The sequence below is a fragment of the Mus caroli genome, unplaced genomic scaffold (assembly GCF_978045245.1).
Source record: "Mus caroli unplaced genomic scaffold, Mus_caroli_1 scaffold_10, whole genome shotgun sequence".
Classification (NCBI taxonomy): domain Eukaryota; kingdom Metazoa; phylum Chordata; class Mammalia; order Rodentia; family Muridae; genus Mus; species Mus caroli.
In genome coordinates this window covers 36261528-36283335 of record NW_028227265.1, presented here as the reverse complement: position 1 = coordinate 36283335, position 21808 = coordinate 36261528, and the positions used below count along the sequence as shown (strand labels likewise).

At 41.9% G+C, this 21808-nt stretch overlaps 1 protein-coding gene across 7 annotated transcripts in view; it reads right to left on the bottom strand.

The window, feature by feature from the left end:
• The window catches only part of LOC110299985 (carboxylesterase 1E), a 32640-nt gene extending 16865 nt beyond the window's left edge, over positions 1-15775 (bottom strand). For 2 of the 7 annotated variants that reach the window (XM_085843701.1, XM_021169980.3), the window contains exons 1-4: positions 11204-11441; positions 5742-5949; positions 3446-3590; positions 1285-1418 (exon numbers count right to left, since the gene is read on the bottom strand). In XM_085843701.1, the coding sequence (XP_085699827.1) occupies positions 1285-1418; positions 3446-3590; positions 5742-5949; positions 11204-11255 (539 nt within the window). In that variant the 5' untranslated portion in view covers positions 11256-11441. Of the gene's footprint in view, positions 1-1284; positions 1419-3445; positions 3591-5741; positions 5950-11203; positions 11442-15671 lie in introns of those variants that run through there. The other 5 variants (XM_085843705.1, XM_085843703.1, XM_085843704.1 and 2 more) reach the window with 5 other exon arrangements.
• Positions 15776-21808: the final 6033 nt, after the last annotated feature.

The following is a 21808-nucleotide window of genomic DNA, read 5'->3' as shown; positions in this document are numbered from 1 at the left end:
GCTTATGAATATCATAAAATATTACTGCTGTTATAAGAAGCATTAGCTACAAAGGACCTTGGGGTCGTGGAAACGAACGTCTGGGTGTAGCTGGCAGCAGACACAGCCAGGGCAGGTGCTGAGAGCCTTGGCAAGAGATTCTACACATGTATGGAAATGATCTGCAGGAGCAAGATATGATTCAACTCCTGTTTGTCATAGCATTCTGGCCACTCTGTAGAAAAGTCATGCCTTAAAAGTAACAGGTTTGCAAAACAAAAAACAAAACAAAACAAAACAACAACAACAACAATGAAAAACCCACTGGTTATAACAATACTCCAGTCCTAAACTGTAAGACTTTAATCAGAGTGGAAGACAGGAATAAATGATAAGTAGATGAAGTCAGTTTTTTGAAGGTGGAGCCAAAAGGACTGGTTTATTGGTTAGATGTTGAGTTTAAGAAAAAGTGGAGTTCAAAATGTCCTCCAGGCTTTTATGCCAAGCAAGCAGGAGGCAGCATGGCCAGCATCAGCACAGTGGGATGCAGGGAAAGGAGGAAAGTTTGGTTCCCCCCCTCTACTCAGAATAGCATAAGCATGCCATAACTCAATGCACCCCCTACAGCAATGGGCCCACTCTGCAAAAGGTGGTCCAGAAGTAGCTGTTATCTATGCCTGGAATCACACAGGGAACAACACATAAATCAGCTTAGAAGCAAGTGTAATAGGTGGAGAATTAATGGATAGGCGAGGTCCATTAGTGGAGGAGCAGGATGTCTTCTGAATAAGCCAGGCAGTGGTCTCTAAAATGCTTGGCATCATTAGAACTGAGTCCTGACATCTTTGTTCTGGCAGTTGTTATATTTGGATGTGTTCATACGAAAGAATGATGGAGTACTAGAGCCTGTAAAATGTGAGGTCCAGTGAAAGGCCATTAAGTCACTGGGTGCACTGCCCTTGGTGATCTCATGGCACCAGGGTTAGTTCCCTAGTGAGCCAGGTATAAAAATAGCAAGGCTTCCTCAGCCATCTCTCCAGCTTTCTGTCTCGTGGGTGATCTCTTCTGCATCCTGAAGATTCTGTTTCTGTCCCTCTACAATATTGATCTCAATATGAGGGCCCAAACCAGACCTCCAACAGAAGGAAAAAATGTATCTTGAATCTTGGATGACAAGCCTCTAAAATTCTTAACTCAATAATATTTCTCTTATACATGTCACAAGTATTGATCTGGTATTCTGATATATAATAAGAAAAAAAGACTAATATTGGAGGGCTAGTTATAGAAGAGTTCAAACTCTACCTGAAGAATCCCCAGATGCCCAAACGGTATTGGATGACCACCACCACGACATTTTCATGCGTAGACAGCACCAGTCCATCATAGGTTGATGCCCCACCTAACACTAGTCCACCTCCATGGATCCACACCATCACCTGGAAAAAGATGCAGCAACACAGATCATCAGAAAGTTCCTCTAAAGGGCCCTAGAAATTGTCTAGTTTGATTGCCTAAATCTAAGCTGACTCAACTCTGACATCACGGAAGCCATACTAGTACCAAACAAGGCTACAACAGGTAGTCTTTTTCTACCATGCTTTGGCCTAGAATGTCATCTTGCCCATCATTTCTTGCCTTTCTTCAAAGACTAGTGAGCCCTGTCTTTACAGGCCTCCTTAAACTGAAAACATCATCATAGAAACATCTGAGGCCTGTGATGTTATGTTCACCCCAGCACCCCACTCTCCTCACACTAGGGCTTTATGTCAGTGACTCAAGTTCATCATTCTCAGACTCCATGACTGACTGTGCATATGGTGATGCTGAGTGCAACAAGATGAAGGAACAAGTGACCTAGTGAGTCCCACCCTGAGCCTTGTCCTCCTCTTCTTCCTTTCTTCCTCCCTTTCTCCTCCCCCCTCTCTCTCTGTCTCTCTGTCTCTCTCTGCCTCTCTCTGTCTCTCCCTGTTTCTCTCTGTCTCTCTCTGTCTCTCTCTCTTTCTCTCTCAGATAAGGGTTTGATTTTTAAGACAGAATAACGATAGCTGGCCTGGTACTTGCTATGTAGCCCAGGCTAACAAACTTACTCAAATGCTTCTGGCTCAATGGCTTCTCTAGAGTGGATGTTTCTTGACTAGTCTTTTTTTTTTTTTTTTTAATGCAGGGGATCACACTCAAGGCCCTGAGCATCCAGGCAGCTACTCTACCACCAGCTACACTGTTGTCCCTCTTCTTTATCTTGATATCCTCCATTAGTCCAGTTGGCTAAGGTGGTGATGAGAAGAAAGGAGAGGAATCAGTGACAGAAGAAAGGAAAGCATCAGAGCCCTAGGAATACCCTGCAGCTACTACAGGGCCAGAGGCAGACATCATGGCATTTGGAGACAGCTCAGCTGTGTGCAAAATTTACAGCAGCATCAGAAGCACAGCAGTAACAGAGCCAGCAGGGGGCATGACATTAGCAACATCAATAGACGCATCAGTAGTAGCAAAATGCAGTGATAGCTACCACCCTAGAAACAGCAGCCACTATAGTAGCTATAGCAGCGAGAGACGGATAAAATATCCCAGAGAATAGCAAGGACAGATGCAAGAGGAAGCAGAGAAATGAAGACTACAGAGTGTGGACAGCTAAGGCTTGAAGAGGAATAGGACCACAAAAGCCAAAGAAGAGAAGCAACTGCTATAAGTTTCAGAGAGTTCCTGGGTCTTATGGATGCCGGGTCTCAGCAACTCTTGTTCCTGGATGGAACAGTAGCAATAGCTATCAGGGGCTGGGTAATCCTGATACACAGGTCTGAAATCTGTAACGCTTGCTGGGCTGTAGTGCTGGGGAATCCCAACAACTAACTAAATTGGAAGCTACGGTGCTAGTCCCTGTCATCATAGAGCTAATAGCTCCAGTTCCAGAAGCAATCTCAACATCTGCAACACAACAGGATATCTGCCCCTAACTGTCAGTTACTGCCACGGATGCTCTCAGAAGCAGTTCTTCTTCTTACTGACTCACAGTTCCTAGGGCAAAGCAACTGCCACCAGATGACTGGCAACTAACTATAGGTAATCAGTTTTTCCTTCTATTTGTGTGAGAAAACCAGAGAAGATTATATTCTAGCTATAAGGCCATCGTCCCCAAACACCAGTTTAGTACATGAGGAAACAAAGTCACAGAGGGTTAGAGAAGCTATTCAATGCTGTACTGCTTTGTTTGGAGACTCATGCAATGAAGTGTACATCACAAACAACATTCCCAGATTTCAGTGGACCTAGAAGGCAAGTACCATTGCTTGGTGTTCCTAGGAAAAATCAAGGGAAAAATGTTTCCTATGATTGACGGAAGCTCTGGGCCTCTGAATCAATTCATTCCTGTGGTGCCCCTGCCTCTAGCTATTTTAAGCTCTTCCAGTTGTATGGAAGAGACAGATGCTGAAACTCAGAAGGTTAGAACAGATCCACAACTTACTGGCAATCTGTCACTCTTTGTTAAGTCAGCAGGAGTGTAAATATTCAGGTAGAGACAGTCTTCAGAAAACTGGAGAGGAATTTTCTCTTTTCTGTTAGTTAGGAGGTCATTGACTATTTGCCCTGTCACTGGGTCTTGGGAGCACCTGTGAGAGGAGAGAGAACACCCAATGTTTCATCAGACCCAAATTGGAAACATTACCTGGTATCAACCTTCCTCTGAGAGTTGTAATTCTGTAAGTTATTATCACCCCATGGGGACACTGGAATGGAGATACCCCAGGAACCATGGGAACGGCACACTGGGGCTGCAGTCTCTCTGTCCTACAGCAAGTGAACAACTTACTATACCTCCCTTCCCAGAGTCTTAGATCTGCCCTGGCCAAAGAGAACATAGGTGCTCCTATGTTTGGCTTGCCCTTGGAGAGGACACTCCTTGCACTGGCTAGACAGGGTCCTGTGCTCTGCTGAGCTTTGTACAGTGGGCTGAAAAGTTGACTGAGATTCTCTACGAGGTGAACATGGACTAGTCCTGGGGTGACTGCCATCAGTCACAGAAATGCTCTCAACTGTCAAACCTGTTGAGACAACAGCATTTCATCAGTAACTCAAAAAGACTTGCTTTCCAGTTCAGCTTCATGCACTGATAAGCTGGGTGACCCTGAAGGATTTTCCTGACCTGGGTTCCAGTCTGCCAGGTCTCAGTAAGGAGGCTGCTATGTCCAAGAGCTTTGCGACACTGGCCTGCTAAGATTCTGCCATCAATTATTTGAAGTAACCATTGTTGCTCTCATAAAAGATTTCAAAGGCCATTCAAGATTAGAGTTAGTAATGTTACTGAGGTCTTCCAGTGTGGAAGACTGATTACTTTATATGCTTACATATTAATGCCTTAGGTGAGCTCCAGGGTAGGCTCCACCTTCATCTGCATTTCATAGATGAGAAGATAAAGCACAGCGTGGTCAGAGAACCAGGTAAACATCTCACCACCTTGAAGACCCATGCTGGGCAGTGCTTATCTTCTCAGCACATTACAAGCCATGTTCCCAGATCTTGGTGGACTCAGAAGCCAAACATTATTGACTTGTAGAAGCATCATTTAGAAGCAGCAGCTGAGATCTTCAGATGTCAGGGTGACACAGAAATGAATGCCAGGTACAGAAATGAATCAATAAAAATGGTTCTACATTTCATTCGGGGAACTTTCCTTACATTATGGAGGGAAAGGTTGTAATAGTCATGAAAGCAATAACTCAAACGTCAGAAGAGGACTCTGTTAAGTTCACAAAGATTTCAACACAATTGCTATGATCATTGCACATTATTTGTTTCTCCATAGGCAGAATAAAAGTATTTCAGTAAGCCTAAGGTTTAGGCAGAATTTCTTAATGGAGATGCTCTGGAGAAAATTTAAGAATAGGTTCATAGTCTTTGGTTCAATAATTATATTTCTTGGGACTTATCCTAAAGTATTCATGAGCATGTAGAGTAATTCCAACAGTTCATGCTGATCATATGTTAAAAGACTTGGTGCATGTCATGCAGTGACACTGAAATTAAGGTGACTAAAAGCAACAGTAGGAGAGTCAGTGGCAGAGGGTGACTGAGGCTGCCAGCATACTCATATGTGAGGGAGGCATTCATCAGAGCTGTGGAGGCTCACGGCAGACAAGAGACTGGAAACGTGTCAGATGGCAGTGACAGCTGTTTCTGGGTAGCATCCTGTGTGGGGTCACTTTCCTCATCTTTTATTTCCTTTTTTTTTTTCTTTTTTTTGAGACAGGGTTTCTCTGTATAGCCCTGGCTGTCCTGGAACTCACTTTGTAGACCAGGCTGGCCTCGAACTCAGAAATCTGCCTGCCTCTTTCTCCTGAGTGCTGGGATTAAAGGCGTGTGCCACCATGCCCGGCTTTTATCTTTTATTTCCTAACTCTTCTATTGTAAGCACACATTTAATAAATAACAAAAACAAACAAAACAGTGGGACTTCAAGTAGTACACCATGAAGATAGGGTTCTAGGAGACTGGGCAGTTCTAAGTGTTTCAACTTTCCACCATGTTCTTCTATTTCTAGCAGTTGGAAGCCTCTTGTTATGGATGAGGAAACACGTACTGTGGGCATACAGAGAAAAAGACCCTGCAAAGCAGGCCCGGAACTTGGGGACACTGAAGTCCTCCATGATGTTCTTGATCCCAGATCAAAGTAGAAGCCTGTTAGAGGACAGGGCTGACCCTTCCTATGTCACTGTGAGGCAGGCTTCCTCCAAAAGAGGCACAGGCCCACCCTTGCAACTTACATAGGAGGGTAGGTGGTGGCGTTCTTCACTGAGCTCCAGGGCTCTGCAGGCTGTGGTGGAGCAAACTTCAGAGATCCAAGAGGAGGCTTGGCAAAGGGGACTCCCAGGAAGATGGCCACAGGCTGTGTGAATCCTTCTAAGCTGATGTACTTTCCCAGGACTTTGCCTTGCATGGTGTCCACCATGGGTGGTGAGGATGGGTGTCCTGCTGGACAAGAGAAAAAGAGGACACATCAGGCACATCAGAGAGGAAAACTCAGACCAGGATTTCTAATAAGTTTCCCATTTTCTAAGCATGATACCTTGAATAATTGCCACAGCCCCGCTAAGCTTTGGTATGTTTTCACATAAGATAATGATAAAGGAAACAGTCCTTATTTTAGAGGGGTGATGGAAGGGGCAAATGGGAATTGCACAAGCAAAGCATTTAAACAAAGAGTAGTGAGTACTATCAATGTGTGCGACCTGGAGTATAATCCTCAAAAGTCTCTGGAAGCATGTACCCATTAAGGACGTGGCACTGTCCCATCAAAGTTGCACATATATTTAATTTAAACACTCAAGGGGCAGAGGCAGACATATCTCTGTGAGTTCCAGGCTAGCCTAGTCTATATAGAGAGTTCCAGCACAGCCAGAGCTACATAACCAGATCTCATCTTAAAATAATAATAATAATAATAATAATAATAATAATGATGATGATAAAGGAGATCACAAGGCTGAGCTGCATGTGGACAAGAGGATGGACAAGGGGTCTCTCCTCCTCCTCTCAGGAAGCTGACCTTGTAGGAAAGGATCATAGAGACACTTAGCCTAATGCTGAGTTAAAATATGTGTCCTAGTAGGAACACTTCTGATTTTCATCTCAAAAGAAAAACTCTGGCTTATAGCAGGCGCAGGAGTGAATGGGGGGAAGGTGTAGAACATGCAGAACATGTAGAATCAGGAACATGCAGAAAAGCAACAACAGCACATAAAGTAGGACAGAGGCTCTGATGGGATGGCTGAGCAGCACACCATCGAAGGAAGGAGGGAGACAATGCTTGTGAAGGAGGGCTGCAAAGTCCAGACTTTGGTCTTACCCAGTGGACAAATACAAAGTCTGAACAGTTGCAGAGTAAAGCAAACAATTAAGTTCTAGAATATTCATCCATTATCTCTCAGTTGGATCATCCAGAGTAGAGCCTTTTATGTATTCTACTATATCTCTATATACTTCTATATATTCGATATACTTCCATATACCTCATTCTTATAGAGTGGACAATCATTTTTCATTCCTCTGCTTCTTTTTTTTCTGGCCCTCTTCTGTGTATCGTGATGTCTGAGGGAATCATCCTGATCTCCCCTCAAGAGACAGGGGCACGTGTACACACCTTCTCAGGATAACCCATGCCTGCACATCCATGGTTAATCACACCCCCCCCCCCCTGTGCCTTAGAGCACTCGGAAAGTACTTTCTTTACTCTCACTCTTACAACTGCTCCTATATTTATACAGAAAAGATACTTCCTTCTGTATGTGTGGCATAATAGAAAATGACTCCAGGATTCCACCTAACAGAAGAATAACCCACTTTACTTGAAACCCTGTACTGAAAACAGTGAAGAAAACAGGGGTCTGGGACGCTAGGTATCTACAAGTATTGAAAAATGTAAGTTGTCTCTTGTTGTTACTTCTTGTTAATTAGTATAAAATAAAAAGTTAATTTTGGAAGAAAGTTATATATCCTCAGATTATGTTTTGATGACTTTTATTTTACTTATGATTATTAGGCTATCAGGACAAAAGCCCATTGTAAGTCTAAAATATATTTATATAAGAAGAACTTATTAATTAATATATAATAATTAATATAAGAAGAAGCTATTAATACTGGAAAATCTTTATGTAAAGTAGGTTACAAGCTGTAACTATGGTTCCTGTTACTAAAGAAAACCCATGCTTCATTCCTTTCCTTGTTGTTATTATCAAGCCATTTAGAGAGGAACTTTCTGGAAAAAAATTATTATATAATCCTTATATAGTAGGATGTCTGTGGATGGTGACAATGTGAGTTGCTTTGTACTAGACACTGTCTACTTTTTTATAACTAGGAGAAAATGTCATAAATTAATATGAAGATATGAATGAGAAAGGAAGAACTGATTCTTGCTTGATGTCGAGGTCATAGGGAAGAAAGAAGACTCAGAATCAGGATCAGATCCTGGCTCAGTGCAAGGCGGGTCCTACTGAGAAGCTGGTGAGATGTTCTAGGATGATTGCTGTAAGGCATGAACACTCCTCACTAAAAGCCGGTAAGAGGCAAGTGAAGTTCGGTGTGCATGCAGGAATGTGTGCACCCACTCTGCCAGTGCCACTGTGGAGTGACAGGAGGGCTGAAAGCAAAAACGCAAGGGCAGCCACTACTGGGGGTAAGAATGTCTACCATAGGGTGTAAGGACAAGCACACAGCCCTGCAGAAGGATCGGGATAAGGGGAGTAGGTTGCAGAAGATGCTGAGTGTTTCGAAGATGTAAACAGAGCAATGTCTGAGCAGATTTTGGCATAGCCTCTATCAGGCCAATACTGACCTCCCACTGAGATAGAATGGATAGAAACCAGACTTCTCAGCATAAGAAGTGTTTGGCTTATGTGGGAGTTATGAACAAGGCCAGGTACAGTAGTTGCCACTTACATTGTGTGGAAGGTGCACATATCAACATCATGAGCAATCAACAGGGTAATGGGGGCTCTTTCCAGTTCCCTCAAAGTACTTCTCACTCACACTTCCGACTCACACCTCTCCTGGGCCTATATCCAGAAGATGTTGCAACCGGTAAGAAGGACACATGCTCCACTATGTTCATAGCAGCCTTATTTATAATAGGCAGAAGCTGGAAAGAACCCAGATGCCCCTCAACAGAGGAATGGATACAGAAAATGTGGTACATTTACACAATGGAATACTACTCAGCTATTAAAAAGAATAAAGTTACAAAATTCCTAGGCAAATGGATGGACCTGGAGGGCATCATCCTGAGCGAGGTAACCCAATCACAAAAGAACTCACATGATATGTACTCACTGATAAGTGGATATTAGCCCAGAAACTTAGAATAACCAAGATATAGGATACAATTTGCGAAGCACATGAGACTCAGGAGGAACAAAGACCAGGGTGTGGACGCTTTGCCCCTTCTTAGAATGGGGAGCGGAACGCCCATGGAGGGAGTTGCAGAGACGAAGTTTGGACCTGAGACGAAGGGGTGGACCATCTAGAGACTGCCATATACGGGGATACATCCCATAATCAGCCTCCAAACGCTGACACCATTGCATACACTGGCGGGATTTTGCTGAAAGGACACAGCTATAGCTGTCTCTTGTGAGACTATGCTGGGGCCTGGCAAACACAGAAGTGGATGCTCACAGTCAGCTACTGGATGGATCACAGGGCCCCAAATGGAGGAACTAGAGAGAGTACCCAAGGAGCTGAGGGGATCTGCAACCCTATGGGTGGAACAACAATATGAACTAACCAGTGCCCCCCAGAGCTCGTGTCTCTAGCTGCATATGTATCAGAGGATGGCCTAGTCGGCCATCAGTGGAAAGAGAGGCCCATTGGTCATGCAGACTTTATATGCCTCAGTGCAGGAATGCCAGGGCGGGGAAGTGGGAGTGGGTGGGTGGGGGAGTTGGGGGGGAAGGGGGGACTTTTCAGATAGCACTGGAGATGTGAATGAAGAAAGAACCTAATTTAAAAAAAAAAAAAAGAACATGAGCTTGCAAACAGCTTATGTCACACACATGCACACACACACACACACACACACACACACACACACACACACACACTATGGAAATGGCATGACCGGCAGCAAAAACTGCTCCACCCAAACCTGGTTCCTGCTTTACTCTCAGTTCCTGGCTTTTCATAGAGCCACATGTACAGAGAGAAGATAAAACCTAAACATATTCTAGGCTTTCAGTGTTCTTAAGCTCTGGACTCATAGGTCATAGATAGGCTAAGGCGGTGTTTATGGTGTGCATGGCCCTATGGATCTCAATTCCTCAATTGCTAAGATGTCACAGATAAACACTGAGATCCAATATGAAGTCTTGTATTAATCATGAATTTTATTTGCTCATGTGATGTATTGACATGTTACTTCCCTGACTCTATGGGAACTGTGGTTCCTGTGGTACATCAAACCCAGAACCACTGTTCCATACACCTCCTTTATTCATGTCTCCCCTCCTGGGCTACTGTTTTATGGGCTGTAATCACTTTCAACCATGGTCAAGACAACTAAGATAGTCTGTGACCAAGAATCCATTGGGGGGAAAAGAAAAGGAATTCTTCAGAAGCTGCCTCAAGGAGGCTCCTGTCTATAGTTTACCCATCCTTCCACCTCCTCAGGACCCTGCTCCTTTCTTTTTGTCACCCCAGTTATGAACCCTTTCTTTGGGAGTCAGGATTAGCAGACTATTATCTTAATGTTCATTATCTCTAATGTGATGACCTGATTACACCTCCGATTTCTTATTAATATGCTCCATTTTTCTATAATTTCAGTATATATGTACATATGATGTATGTGCACCTATGTGCACACTTGTGAGTGTGTAAATGAAGGCATGTGCATGCAGTGGTGCTTGTATGGAAGTCAGAGGACCACTTTACACACTGCATCCACTAGCTGGTTTAAAATGTGGTCCCCTTGTTCATTTCCTAGTCTCCTTTGTTGTATACGAGGCTAGCTGGTTCTGGTCCAGGAACCTCTGGGCATTCTCCTGCCTCCACCTCCCATCTTGGGACAAGAGCACTGAGATTGTAGTCCCACTAGCTACATCACACGAATACTGGGGATTCAGACTCGAGTCCTTGTGCTTACACAGAAGGGGCTCTACCCTGTGATCCGGCTCCTCAGCCCTGATACACATCATTTCAAGTCAACCCCCTTATCCGTCATCTCCTCTCACCTAGACCCACCCTAAATACTATAGAAGGCACCACCTAAGGCATCCTCACAGTGACCCAGTGGAGAGGGTACGGTCACCACTTCTGTAGAGACAGGACGACACAAGTTCACCATGCTGAGTACTTTGCCTAAAGACAAGCAGTTTGGAAGTATTTAGCTGAGATTCCGAATTTTCTACCAAGCTTCTTTCCAAAATCAGGCTAACTGTAGACAAACAGTTAAGGAGGAAACGGGCAGCTTTCCTAATCCCCTTTGTGGCACATGGTGCTAGCGCACTGCCCTTCTCTACCTGCCATGTGATCTTAAGTTAGAGTGTTTGTTTTTCTCTGACTCAGCATGTCAGCTGGACTGGGAGACTTGTCTAAAGAGTGAAAATGGCTACCGATCAAAGCTCGCTACAGTTTTATACTATGGTCACCTCTGCCCACCTCTACCTGGTATTAGCTTTTGATATGTACCCCACCATCACCCGAATGTTTGTATTCCATGAAGACTCACCCCCTGCTGTGAATGCTGCAAGTGACACCAGGATCAGAGCAGAGAGGCACATGGTTGGAGGCTACAGGTTTGCAGGACAGGGAGATCTCCAGCCTGTGACAAAGGGGGCACACTGATTCTGCCCCACTCCTGGAGGGTACCAGCAAATTTCTCTCAATCAATTGTATGATACCACAAAAGAACAATCTTTCTATTCCAAAGAGCTCTGCAGGTTTCTCAAGAGATCACTAAGCCACCCCCACCCAGAGTTTACCCAGGTTTATCTAAATTGTTTGGACTCTACACTTAGATTGCAGGAGTCCACAAACTGGTCTAACAACTTCTTACATAAATATCTCTCAGCAGGACATTCACACCTCAGTGCTCTCTTATTTTCCAAACCTAGGCACCAGTTCTGTAGACTCCTTTAAGTAAGGTGACTCTTTGGTCTTGGGTCTTCACATCAAGCTGGAATTGTTCAGAGCCCCTCACAGCCACACAGTTGATCACCAGAGAGGTTAGGGCACACCTCCCAGATTCTCTTTGCTGGGAGAGTTTTAGAACTTAATTTGGTAACAATCTTAAATTTCATCATTTTATTTTTGCCTAATTTATCTTTATAAGAGTCCTGTAAACTGGTCTAGCCTTCTGCCATGCAGACACAGTCAAGGATCTCACAACCTTTCAAAGGAGAGATTTAGGGATAGGCATTCTTATATAAATGAACAATGTATTTTTGTTTTAATAGTTTTTAAGTTAGTCTCCATAGTAATGGGTTTTATTATGAACTTTGAAGCAGATTTTATTATTATCGGTCTTTTCCCACTCTTCTTCATCCCTTTGTGTCTCTCAGCTCATCCTTTCCACCCTAATAGTCTCCCTTTGTACTTTCATTCTCCTCCTTCTTTTCCTTCTTCTCCTCCTCCTTCTTCTCCCTCTCCTCCTTCTCCTCCTCCTTCTTCTCCTTTTCTTTCTTTCTCTTTCTTTCATTCATTCTTTCTTTCTTTCCTTCTTCTTCTTCTTCTTCTTCTTCTTCTTCTTCTTCTTCTTCTTCTTCTTCTTCTTCTTCTTCTTCTTCTTCTCCTTCTCCTTCTCCTTCTCCTTCTCCTTCTCCTTCTCCTTCTCCTTCTCCTTCTCCTTCTCCTTCTCCTTCTTCTTCTCTCTCTCTCTCTCTCTCTCTCTCTCTCTGTCTCTCATGGACTTTTCTAGATTCATGACAATATACATACAAAAATATAAACATTAATATCTAAAACCATGTATGAGAAAAAATGTGGTATTTGCCTTCCTGAGTCTAGTTTTTCTTAACAGAATGATTTTCATTTCTGTTCACTGTTCCTGAAAATACTGATTTCATTTTTCTTTATAGTTGAATAAAATTCTACTGTGTAATTATGCCCCATTTTCTTCATCTGAATGTCAGTGTTTGAGCATCTGAGCTGACTCACTTCATAGCTACTGTGAGTACTATAGCAATAAATATGAACTATAGATATCACTTGATAAGATTTATATCTTTGGGACATATATTTTGGGGCATATATTTTGGGGCATATATTTTGGGGCAGTTTAGTTGGATCATACAGTTCTGCTTTATACTTTTGAAAAACCTCTATTTTCATTTCCATAAGGTGCTACATCAATATACACCCACAAGTAATGATTTGTCCTTCTAAACAACTTCACTCATTTTCATTGTCATCAACTTACTTTTGCTGCAAACAAAAGTGAACAAACACTACTAAACTCATTCTGTAAAGTGATTTTTCCTTGATACTCAAAACACATGAAGAGACAATAACCAAACAGTAGACTGATCTATTTATTTGCTATAGATATAAAACTCTCAACAAGACATTTACAGCTGAATTCAAGAACACATTAAGGGGCTGGAGAGACAGATGGCTTAGCAGTTAAGAGCATTTCTTGCTCTTGTAGGAGTCATGAGTTTGGTTCCCAGTTCCCATGTCATGTCTCAAGCCACCTATAATCCAGGCTCCAGGAGGATCCGATGCCCTCTTCAGATCTCAGGTATGAGGCATGTATGTGATGCACACATATACATAGAGGCAATACATTCATACACATAAAGTAAAAACATAAAATTATTTTAAAAGAAAATAAGAATAATTTTTGAGAGAGAGAGAGAAAAACATGAACCTGGGTGGATAGGAAAGTGAAAAGGAGATGAGAGGGGAGAAACATTAAAATACATCCTGTGAAAAAATTAAATAAATAGAAGATAAACTTTTAAAAACGGTTTAAAAGAAATACATTAAGCAAGCTGTTTGATCTTAGGGAGGCAAGGTCAGCACACTCAAATCAATGAACACAACACAGCATGTAAATAACTGAAGATAGGTGCAGAAAAACCAAGTGCAAGACTATAAAATCTTGCTAAGAAGAGAGGGACACATCTCAGCATAGTAACGGCTGTAGGGCAGGCCCAAAGCCAGCATTATACTGAATGGGAAGACTTTGAGAGCATTTTCCCTAATATCTAGAAGGAAAGCATGATAAATATTTCCTTTACTCTCAGTCAATATGGGTGTTTGGAATTCGAAGGTACAAAGTTAGCACATAGCAGTCAAAGTATTCCTGTTTACAGATGACATGATCCTATACTCAAATAGACTTCAAAGCTCTAGCAGAAATTTCTTAGTTCTAATTAGTACTTTTGTCAGAGTTACAAGACATACAACTAATAATATATATGATTTAGCAATTTATTTTTTGTTTGTTTGTTTTTTTCAAGACAGGGTTTCTCTGTATAGCCCTGGCTGTCCTGGAACTCACTCTGTAGATCAGGCTGGCCTCGAACTCACAGATCTGCCTGCCTCTGCCTCCTAAGTGCTGGGATTAAAGGCATGTGACACTACCGCCCGGCTGATTTAGCAATTTCTTGATATACCAATTACAACTCACTGAGATAGAATCAGGAAAAAATTCTATTTATAATAGTTTAAAGCTACCTAGGAATAAATATAACCAAGGAGGCCTAAAAGGGCTTCCATGATGAAAAGAAACACATCTAATGTCATGGCTGCTTTGGGAGAATTCTGTCAATTTTTCTGGAGATAAACATAAATTCCAACACAGGGGCCATACAAAAACTAGTCCACAAACAACAACCTGACTTATTATAGCCAAAAGAGAAAAGCACAAAATCTATCCACCAGTGAATCAATTAGTAAAAGTTGATAGTCTACGGTACAGAATACTATTGAGCCATAGAAACATACTGCAAAGGTGGAAGAACTTCAAGATATGATAAATGAAAGAAGCCAGACACAAATGCCAAAGACTGGGTGTCAGTCTACCTATATGAAGTGTCCAGAAAAAAAATCCATCTTTGTACTTATTTGCCGATACTTCTTGAGAACATACAGTGTTTTGAAATGTAGGGTATCACTGCTCAGATTAACCTTGCCTTTCTATTAGTGGATCTGAGGCTCAGTGTGGCTGAGGGACTGACCACATCATGTAATATGAACAGTGAATAATCAGGAAAACCTGCATGATCATAGAACTATATTCTCAAGCACCATGCCCTGGTGTCAAATGTTTGGAAATAACCAACTTTGCAGGGTACTAAGCACATATATTACTGAACAGCGAGACAGCGGAGGTGTCTTCCCTATGATCTCCATAACCCTTCCCTAATAAGTATGTGTCTAGACTTTCTACTGACCTTTTCTGTATCCTTCAAGCTCACAGTCAGGATGGACAATAGATGCTCCATGGGCCTATCAGAAAGGTAGAGGGCTAGACAGAAACCCTGTTCCAAAAAGAGGCAGTGGCTAGGTGTCAGGAAAGCTCGAAGCTCTCAAGATTCCTGTTTTATGTCTCCCAGCATGGACTTTTGTGTGGACACCTTCCCTTCAGAAGCCAGAATTCATCAGTCTTTCACTCACTTAACTGGATAAATGAAATTAGTTAATGACAATAGGGTAGGAGTAACAACCGGAGTCAGGTTGTCTTCAGGCTGATACAGTGACGCATTCTCCATACCTGCCATTCTCTACAGCCAACCAAGGGCAATGACTCTGAGACTCTAATGGACGAGATAAAAGGACCCTGATTTCCTCATCTGTGTCTGGAGAATAGATCTATAACAACTATAACTATAACTATATATGTGTATATATATATATATATATATATATATATATATATATATATTTACTTCCTATGAGTAAGAACTAAAGGTCTATGTTTCAGCCATTACATTTTTGCATTAGTCATCCCCAACAAAACCATATAAAAACACAAACAATTAGTGCATGATACCACAGGGGACTTAGTCAATGTGGTCTCTAGACTTGCCCCTAAGCATGTAAACAAATATCCTCACAGATCCTTTCCTAGAACCCAGAATAAGAACAGTGCCCTTCCCCTAGCCTTGACCAGCTGAAACAGACCTTAATTTGTTTGCCACAGTTGGTCTTCCACCCACCTTGCCGACCTAGGGTGGAGTCTTCCAACCTACCTAGAGGGAGGTCTTCCACCTTGCCTCACCTGCAATTTCCTACAGGAGCAGACTGCCTGCTGAGCGTGCTTTGCAACCTAATCCAGCTGAAACAAAGCAACATAATGTAGATGAAACAAAGGATGAGTCTTGGTTTTCTCTATATAAACACAGAGTTGATTATTAAACTTTGAGCCTTGATCAGAAATCTTTGTCTTGGCTTCATCCTTCTCTTGCCCAGGCATCCTTTTTCATTTCCAGCCTCCCTTTCAGGTACCCAGCTCTCTGTGACTTCTGGAAAGCTACAAAGAACCAGTGTTAGATGGCGTTATTGTTTGGCTGGCATCCTGGGACCACATAATTCCATGACTTTTAGGTAATTTCCACCTGCCCAGAACTACTGCAATCTGGAGGGATTTACTTAATGTGAAGTTATTTCCAGTAGGAAGGTAGGGGAATGCATATGTTCCTCCACTCACCATAGTAGCTTTCAGCCAGTGACTGCTTGGAACTGGAATATAGGCCCACTTTGGTTACTCTACCTGAAATTACTCTCTTTTCCCTGAGTTTTCTGCCAGCATTAATTCTGGTCACCCACGAGACTCAACAATATCATAATTAGTTCTTCATTCACTCCATTCCTTTCTCTATGTCTCATTATTATTCCACTACTATCCATCTTTCAAAACAGACTTCTTGTACTTGAGTGCTTATCTCAAAGATGTCCTTTGAGAAACCTAAATACATTGAGTCTAAAGTTCTGTACTTATTTTACCCTTGTGTTCACTTAAATAAAGGGGAGTATCCTTTAGAATTTATATGCTGAAGCTTTACCCCCAAATATTATAATGTGATTGCTACTGGATATAAACTCTTTAAAGAAGTTATAACAATAACATGGAATTCTAATACAGACCCTAATCCAATATGTCTATCATATTATAAAAGGAAATGGAAACATGTAAGACATCAAGGGTAGCTGTACATGGGAGGCCCACCATGGGTGGAGGCAAGGAAAAAGCATTCTATTCTATAAAAAAAAAATAAAGGATTAATCAGTATCTTTTGTATCTATCCAGTCTGTAATATATCTCTCTGGCTGCCCAGCAAACTAGCATCATAACTACTCAGCAGAATCTAAGGCTGAGCCTTGAGTAGGGAATACTTAACATCCCACAGAAGCTCCAGCTCAAAGGCAGGAACACAACCAGAGACAGCCAACTTCTACTCTGTGGTGGCTGTTAGCTACTTCTCACTCTTAATGTACTAGGAAGATGTCCTAACTGACAACAGGAAGCCTTATCATGAGAAAAAAAATACATTGATCTTGTAAACAATTACAGGATCAATTCTCCTGGCGGAAGGTTGGGGATTGGGGCAGGGATGAAGGCTTAAAAGAGGTGGATGGAAGAGGCAGATATGTTTTTTTTCACCATGGTCATTTGGAAAGTCTGCTCTTGTCCAGATGAGACCAATGTCAACACCAAAAAAAAATAAATAAATAAAAATAGAGCTCTGTACCAATACTCAAAGAGTTCTTGTATCAACACAGTTCCCAGGGATCATGAGCTCTTCCCCAATGCCTTAAATGATATTTCTGGAGACCAAAGATTCAAAACTGATGTCTGTCCTCCCTTTTATCTGGAAAGACATTTGCTTTTTAGAGAAAAGGTGAAAGCTCCTCCCTGCATCTCAGTCCACATGGAACAATATCAGTGTTGACCTAACCAATTAGTACAGTGCCCAACTATTTAGCAACATGTATTGCACTTATTAATGATTCTGTCTTTTGCCCTAGATGACTGGTCTTTGAAACCTGGCAAACCTCACTGGCGTTTGGTTTGTGGAAACTAACAGAAGTTTTCTTAAGAAAACATAAATGATAGGAATGGATTATGTTCAGTACAGTTAAATCTCAGCTCCATTCGAGACTCAAGCAAAAAGAAGAGGCCATGTCTAGAACTTGGCTGCTCCTTCTGCAACTTCTGACGCTGTTCCTACCATATGATGACCTTTGTAGCAGTGGTCAGTGATGTTTATTCTACCAAACCCCATATGAGATCTTATATCTGCCCAATAATTGCAATGTGCCTGTATCACATGAGCTGGAGGGACACTTCTCTTTCTGTTTATGTGTAAGTCGTTGATATACTATTGGAATACTCTTTTCCCCTTGGATTTTCTTTTACATTGTGAGAGTTGTTAGAATCTGAATGAACTCCCTGTATAAAGCCTTAGCTGCACCCAATAATAAAACACTTGGAGATGAAGGAAAGGGTGATGTGGTTTAGTCTTATCCCAAGGCTTTAACAAATTATGACTTTGTACAGAGGCAGCCATTAGATCATGAGAATAACATTTTTCTTAGGCTGCCAGGTTGGCAACAGGCTAATCAACCTTGGACTTGAGCCACCCTCACCCTTGACCTAGGAACTCTGCTACAAGGCCTTGTGGTCAAGGATTTCTCATTCAAAGGGTTTATATAACCATCTGGCTGCTTGTCTGCTTCTGTGTTCTAGACACCCATGCCTTCTAGCCTGTCTCTGCTCCTCAGTTAATTTTCTCTTTTATTCCCCATGTAAATATGAATGCTTCCTCTGTCCTCAGGTGATCTCCCATCTCTATATAGCACTCACATCATTAATTTTGTCTAAATGCATTAAATGTTTTTACTCCAACAAATTCATTCTAAGGGAGGGGGTTAATATCACATTCATAAATGGGGAATATGTTAATATGTAATAAATTAAAAATAAACATGTTACTATATTTTATAAGGGTAAAATAATAGCAAAAATAAAAGAACTATGATATATGATGAACCACCCAGTTATAAAAGTGTATACTGAAAACTAAGTCACTCAGTGTGGAAACTGGCCAATGATGAATATTGGGGAATTACGGATGGTGTCTCCTATAATCTTTTATCCTCATCCTTGGAACTTCCAAAGGGTTTCATGCCACCTTGATCTCCTGGGGTCAATATCTGTGCTTTCTTTTCAGATACATTTCTGTAAGTCAATTCAATGGGTCCGAAAAGATGAGAGGTCTTTACAGGAGCCTCTCTTTAGAATGTAGGTATTGTGTGATGGTGTCTAGTCCTTTCAAAGTCAGGACAATGATTAAGAAGATTACCATGAGTGCTGTCCTAATTTCATTTCTAGTGCTGTGATAAAACACCATGACCAAAAGCAACTTGAAGAGGAAAGGGTTTATTTCATCTTATACTTTATTATGAAGGAAAGTCAGGGCAAGAGGTCAAGGCAGGATCCTGACAGCAGAACTGAAGCAGAGACCATGGATTAATGCTGCTTACTGGCTTCCTCAACCTGCTTTCTTCTACAATTCAGCATCACCTGCTCAGGGGTAGAGCATAATGCCAACTCAGTGCTGGAGATATAGCACAGACTGAGGTCATTCTTCCTCCCTCTTTTTCCAAACTGTTCTAGACCTTCTTTGGAGCTTCAACTATAGGGGATTCTCTGAGGCCATAGTCACAGATTAGATTGTCTGACATTAGTGGAAATCTCTTGCTGAGAAGGGCAGATGTCATTTGAGATTTCTATAAAGAAGATAAAGTTGCAATTACTACAGTCCCCTCCCTAGAGACAGGCTGTCATGATCATTGTCCCAGTCTTTGACCTAAGCAAGCAGTTCTCAACCTATGAGTTCTCAGCCTCTTTTTAGGAGGGACAAATGATTCTTTTACCAAGGCACCTAATACCACTGGAAAACACAGATATTTACATTATGATTGAAAACAGTAGCAAAACTACAATTATGGAATAGCAATGAAATAATTTAATGGTTGTGGCTTGCACAACATGAGAAACTGTGTTAAAAGTTTGTAACATTAAAAACTTGAGAACTACTACTGGCCCAAGCATTCTGGTTCCTAAAGAAAGAAAGAAAGAAAGAACTGTGTGACTCTCTTTTCACCTATGATTTCTTCCATGAAATCTGTTGTCATTCAAGAATGTATCAGAGGTGAAATAATACCCTGAAGTAGATTTTTGGGTCTCTAATTTGCCCACTGCAGCAGAAAATCCTCCCATACTTTGATCTCAATTTTCAGTCACCATCTGAGGTAGGCAGTGCACTGAGACTTCAGTCACCATTTCAGGTTACCCTAGCATGGTGACTCTCAACCTTCTTAATGCTGTGACTCTTTAATGCAGTTCCTTATGTTTTGATGTATCTCAAGCAAGCTGATGAACTTTGCAATGAGTGAGAGTCTTCCATGGGTTTTGAAGGCATAAGAAATCCAAGATCTTCCTATGGGAAACATTATGGATCAACCAGTACCCCCAGAGCTCCCAGGGACTAAACCACCAAACAAAGAGTACACATGGAGGGATTCAAGGCTCCAGCTGCATATGTAGCAGAGGATGGCCTTGTGGGACATCAATGAGAGGAGAGACCCTTGGTCATGTGAAGGCTTGATTCCTCAGTGTAGGGGAATGCCAGGACAGGGAAGCAGGAGTGGGTGGGTTAGTGAGCAGAGGGAGGGGGCATGGGACAGGAGGGCTTTTGGAGGGGAAATGAGGAAAGGGGATAACATTTGAAATGTAAATAAAGAAATATCTAATAATAATTTTTTTTAAAGAAAAGGGACTGAGGGAGTCATGGAAATGAGCTGAAGCCCAGTACCCTGTGACATGGTCAAAGTTCCTGAAGAGATGCATGAGAGGCTATGAATTAAGTTGAAGCTTCAGATGCAAATGAGACCTCCCCAGGATATTAAGATTATATGTGATGATGACCAAAGACAGAGGCAAATGTTGAGTGGAGATGACCTAAGTCACAAGACTTAGGCAGAAAAGAGCCCAGAACATCATAAATCCCCAGATGTCAGACATGGAACTGCACTGCTGGACTTTGGTTTTCACTTTAACAAACTCTTTAATCATTTTTCTCACAAGCATGAGAATAATTTCTGTTACCTCCTTCCAGCCTAGCAAGGCTGACTGTGACCATCAGCCCTTAAGCGGAGTCACCTGCTGTGCTGATCCTTTGATGTGCCACTACCTGCCTGAGGCCCAATCTGCCTGAGGCCGAAACCAGTTCTCTTCCAAGAGTTAGCACCAAACTGTTATATTCATGTCTACTTCAAAAGAACTTTACATGCCTAGAGATGGGCCTCCCCTCTTCTTTATAAAGCATGCTTGCTGACATTAAAATTGAACCTTGATCAGAATGACTGTCTTGGTTTCATTTTTCTCGCGCGCCATCTAGCTCCCTCTTCTCTTCCAGATTCCAAAATGCCTTCCCAGAACAGAACCCAGACATGTGAACCGCTGGCTGGACACAACAAATTTCTACTTGGGGTAAGATGAACTAATGTTTATGCTGGGTATCATCATCTAAGCATAGTCACTGTTAGCTTCCTAATTAGATCACCTATGACTGACTGCAAGAAAACTCTAAAAACATCTGATCCAGTGATATTTCATCAAAGGGGAAAGGGGTTGGCAGAGTCATTAGACCCTCGCTTGAGATTCCAGCCACTATCTTCTGTAGCACCCTCCCAACTATATATAATTTTACTCCAGCTACATATTATTTCTGGAGGTGCTAGAATATGCAGAAGGCAGAAAGTTAGCTGAAACTGGAAACCCCTCTATGCAGCTATGGGAAAGCTCGCATCCATGCTGGGGTGGGACTTTTTGGTGATGAAGCATCTTTATAAGTAACCCCAACATAAGCCTAAGAGAAAGCCAAACGTTGGGTTGAATTTATCTCTGTTTTTGTCATTTGAGTCATAGCTGACGTTAACAGAGGTTTGTTTATGACACACAGGGAAGTTAATAAAACAATATCTCATGTGTCCTCCAAGGTACTCATCTTCCATTAGATCTTGGAGGAAACACTCATCCAGCCAACACATGTGCAACAACTCTTTCTAATGATGTCTCTTTCTTCATGCTTCCCTCTCTGAGGGATATAGATTCATCTTGTGTGAAAGAAATAAAACATGATTTGATTCCACAGAATATTTTTTTTTCAATTTCTTTACAAATTGAGGTAATAAGAAAGTATAACATTTATTACCTTTGTGCAATATACCCTGCACCCTGCACCCTGCAGGCTTTATGGCTTTAACAATAAGAAACCTCAGGGCTCAACCTGTTTCCCTGAGTTTGCCTCTTTGCTGCCTC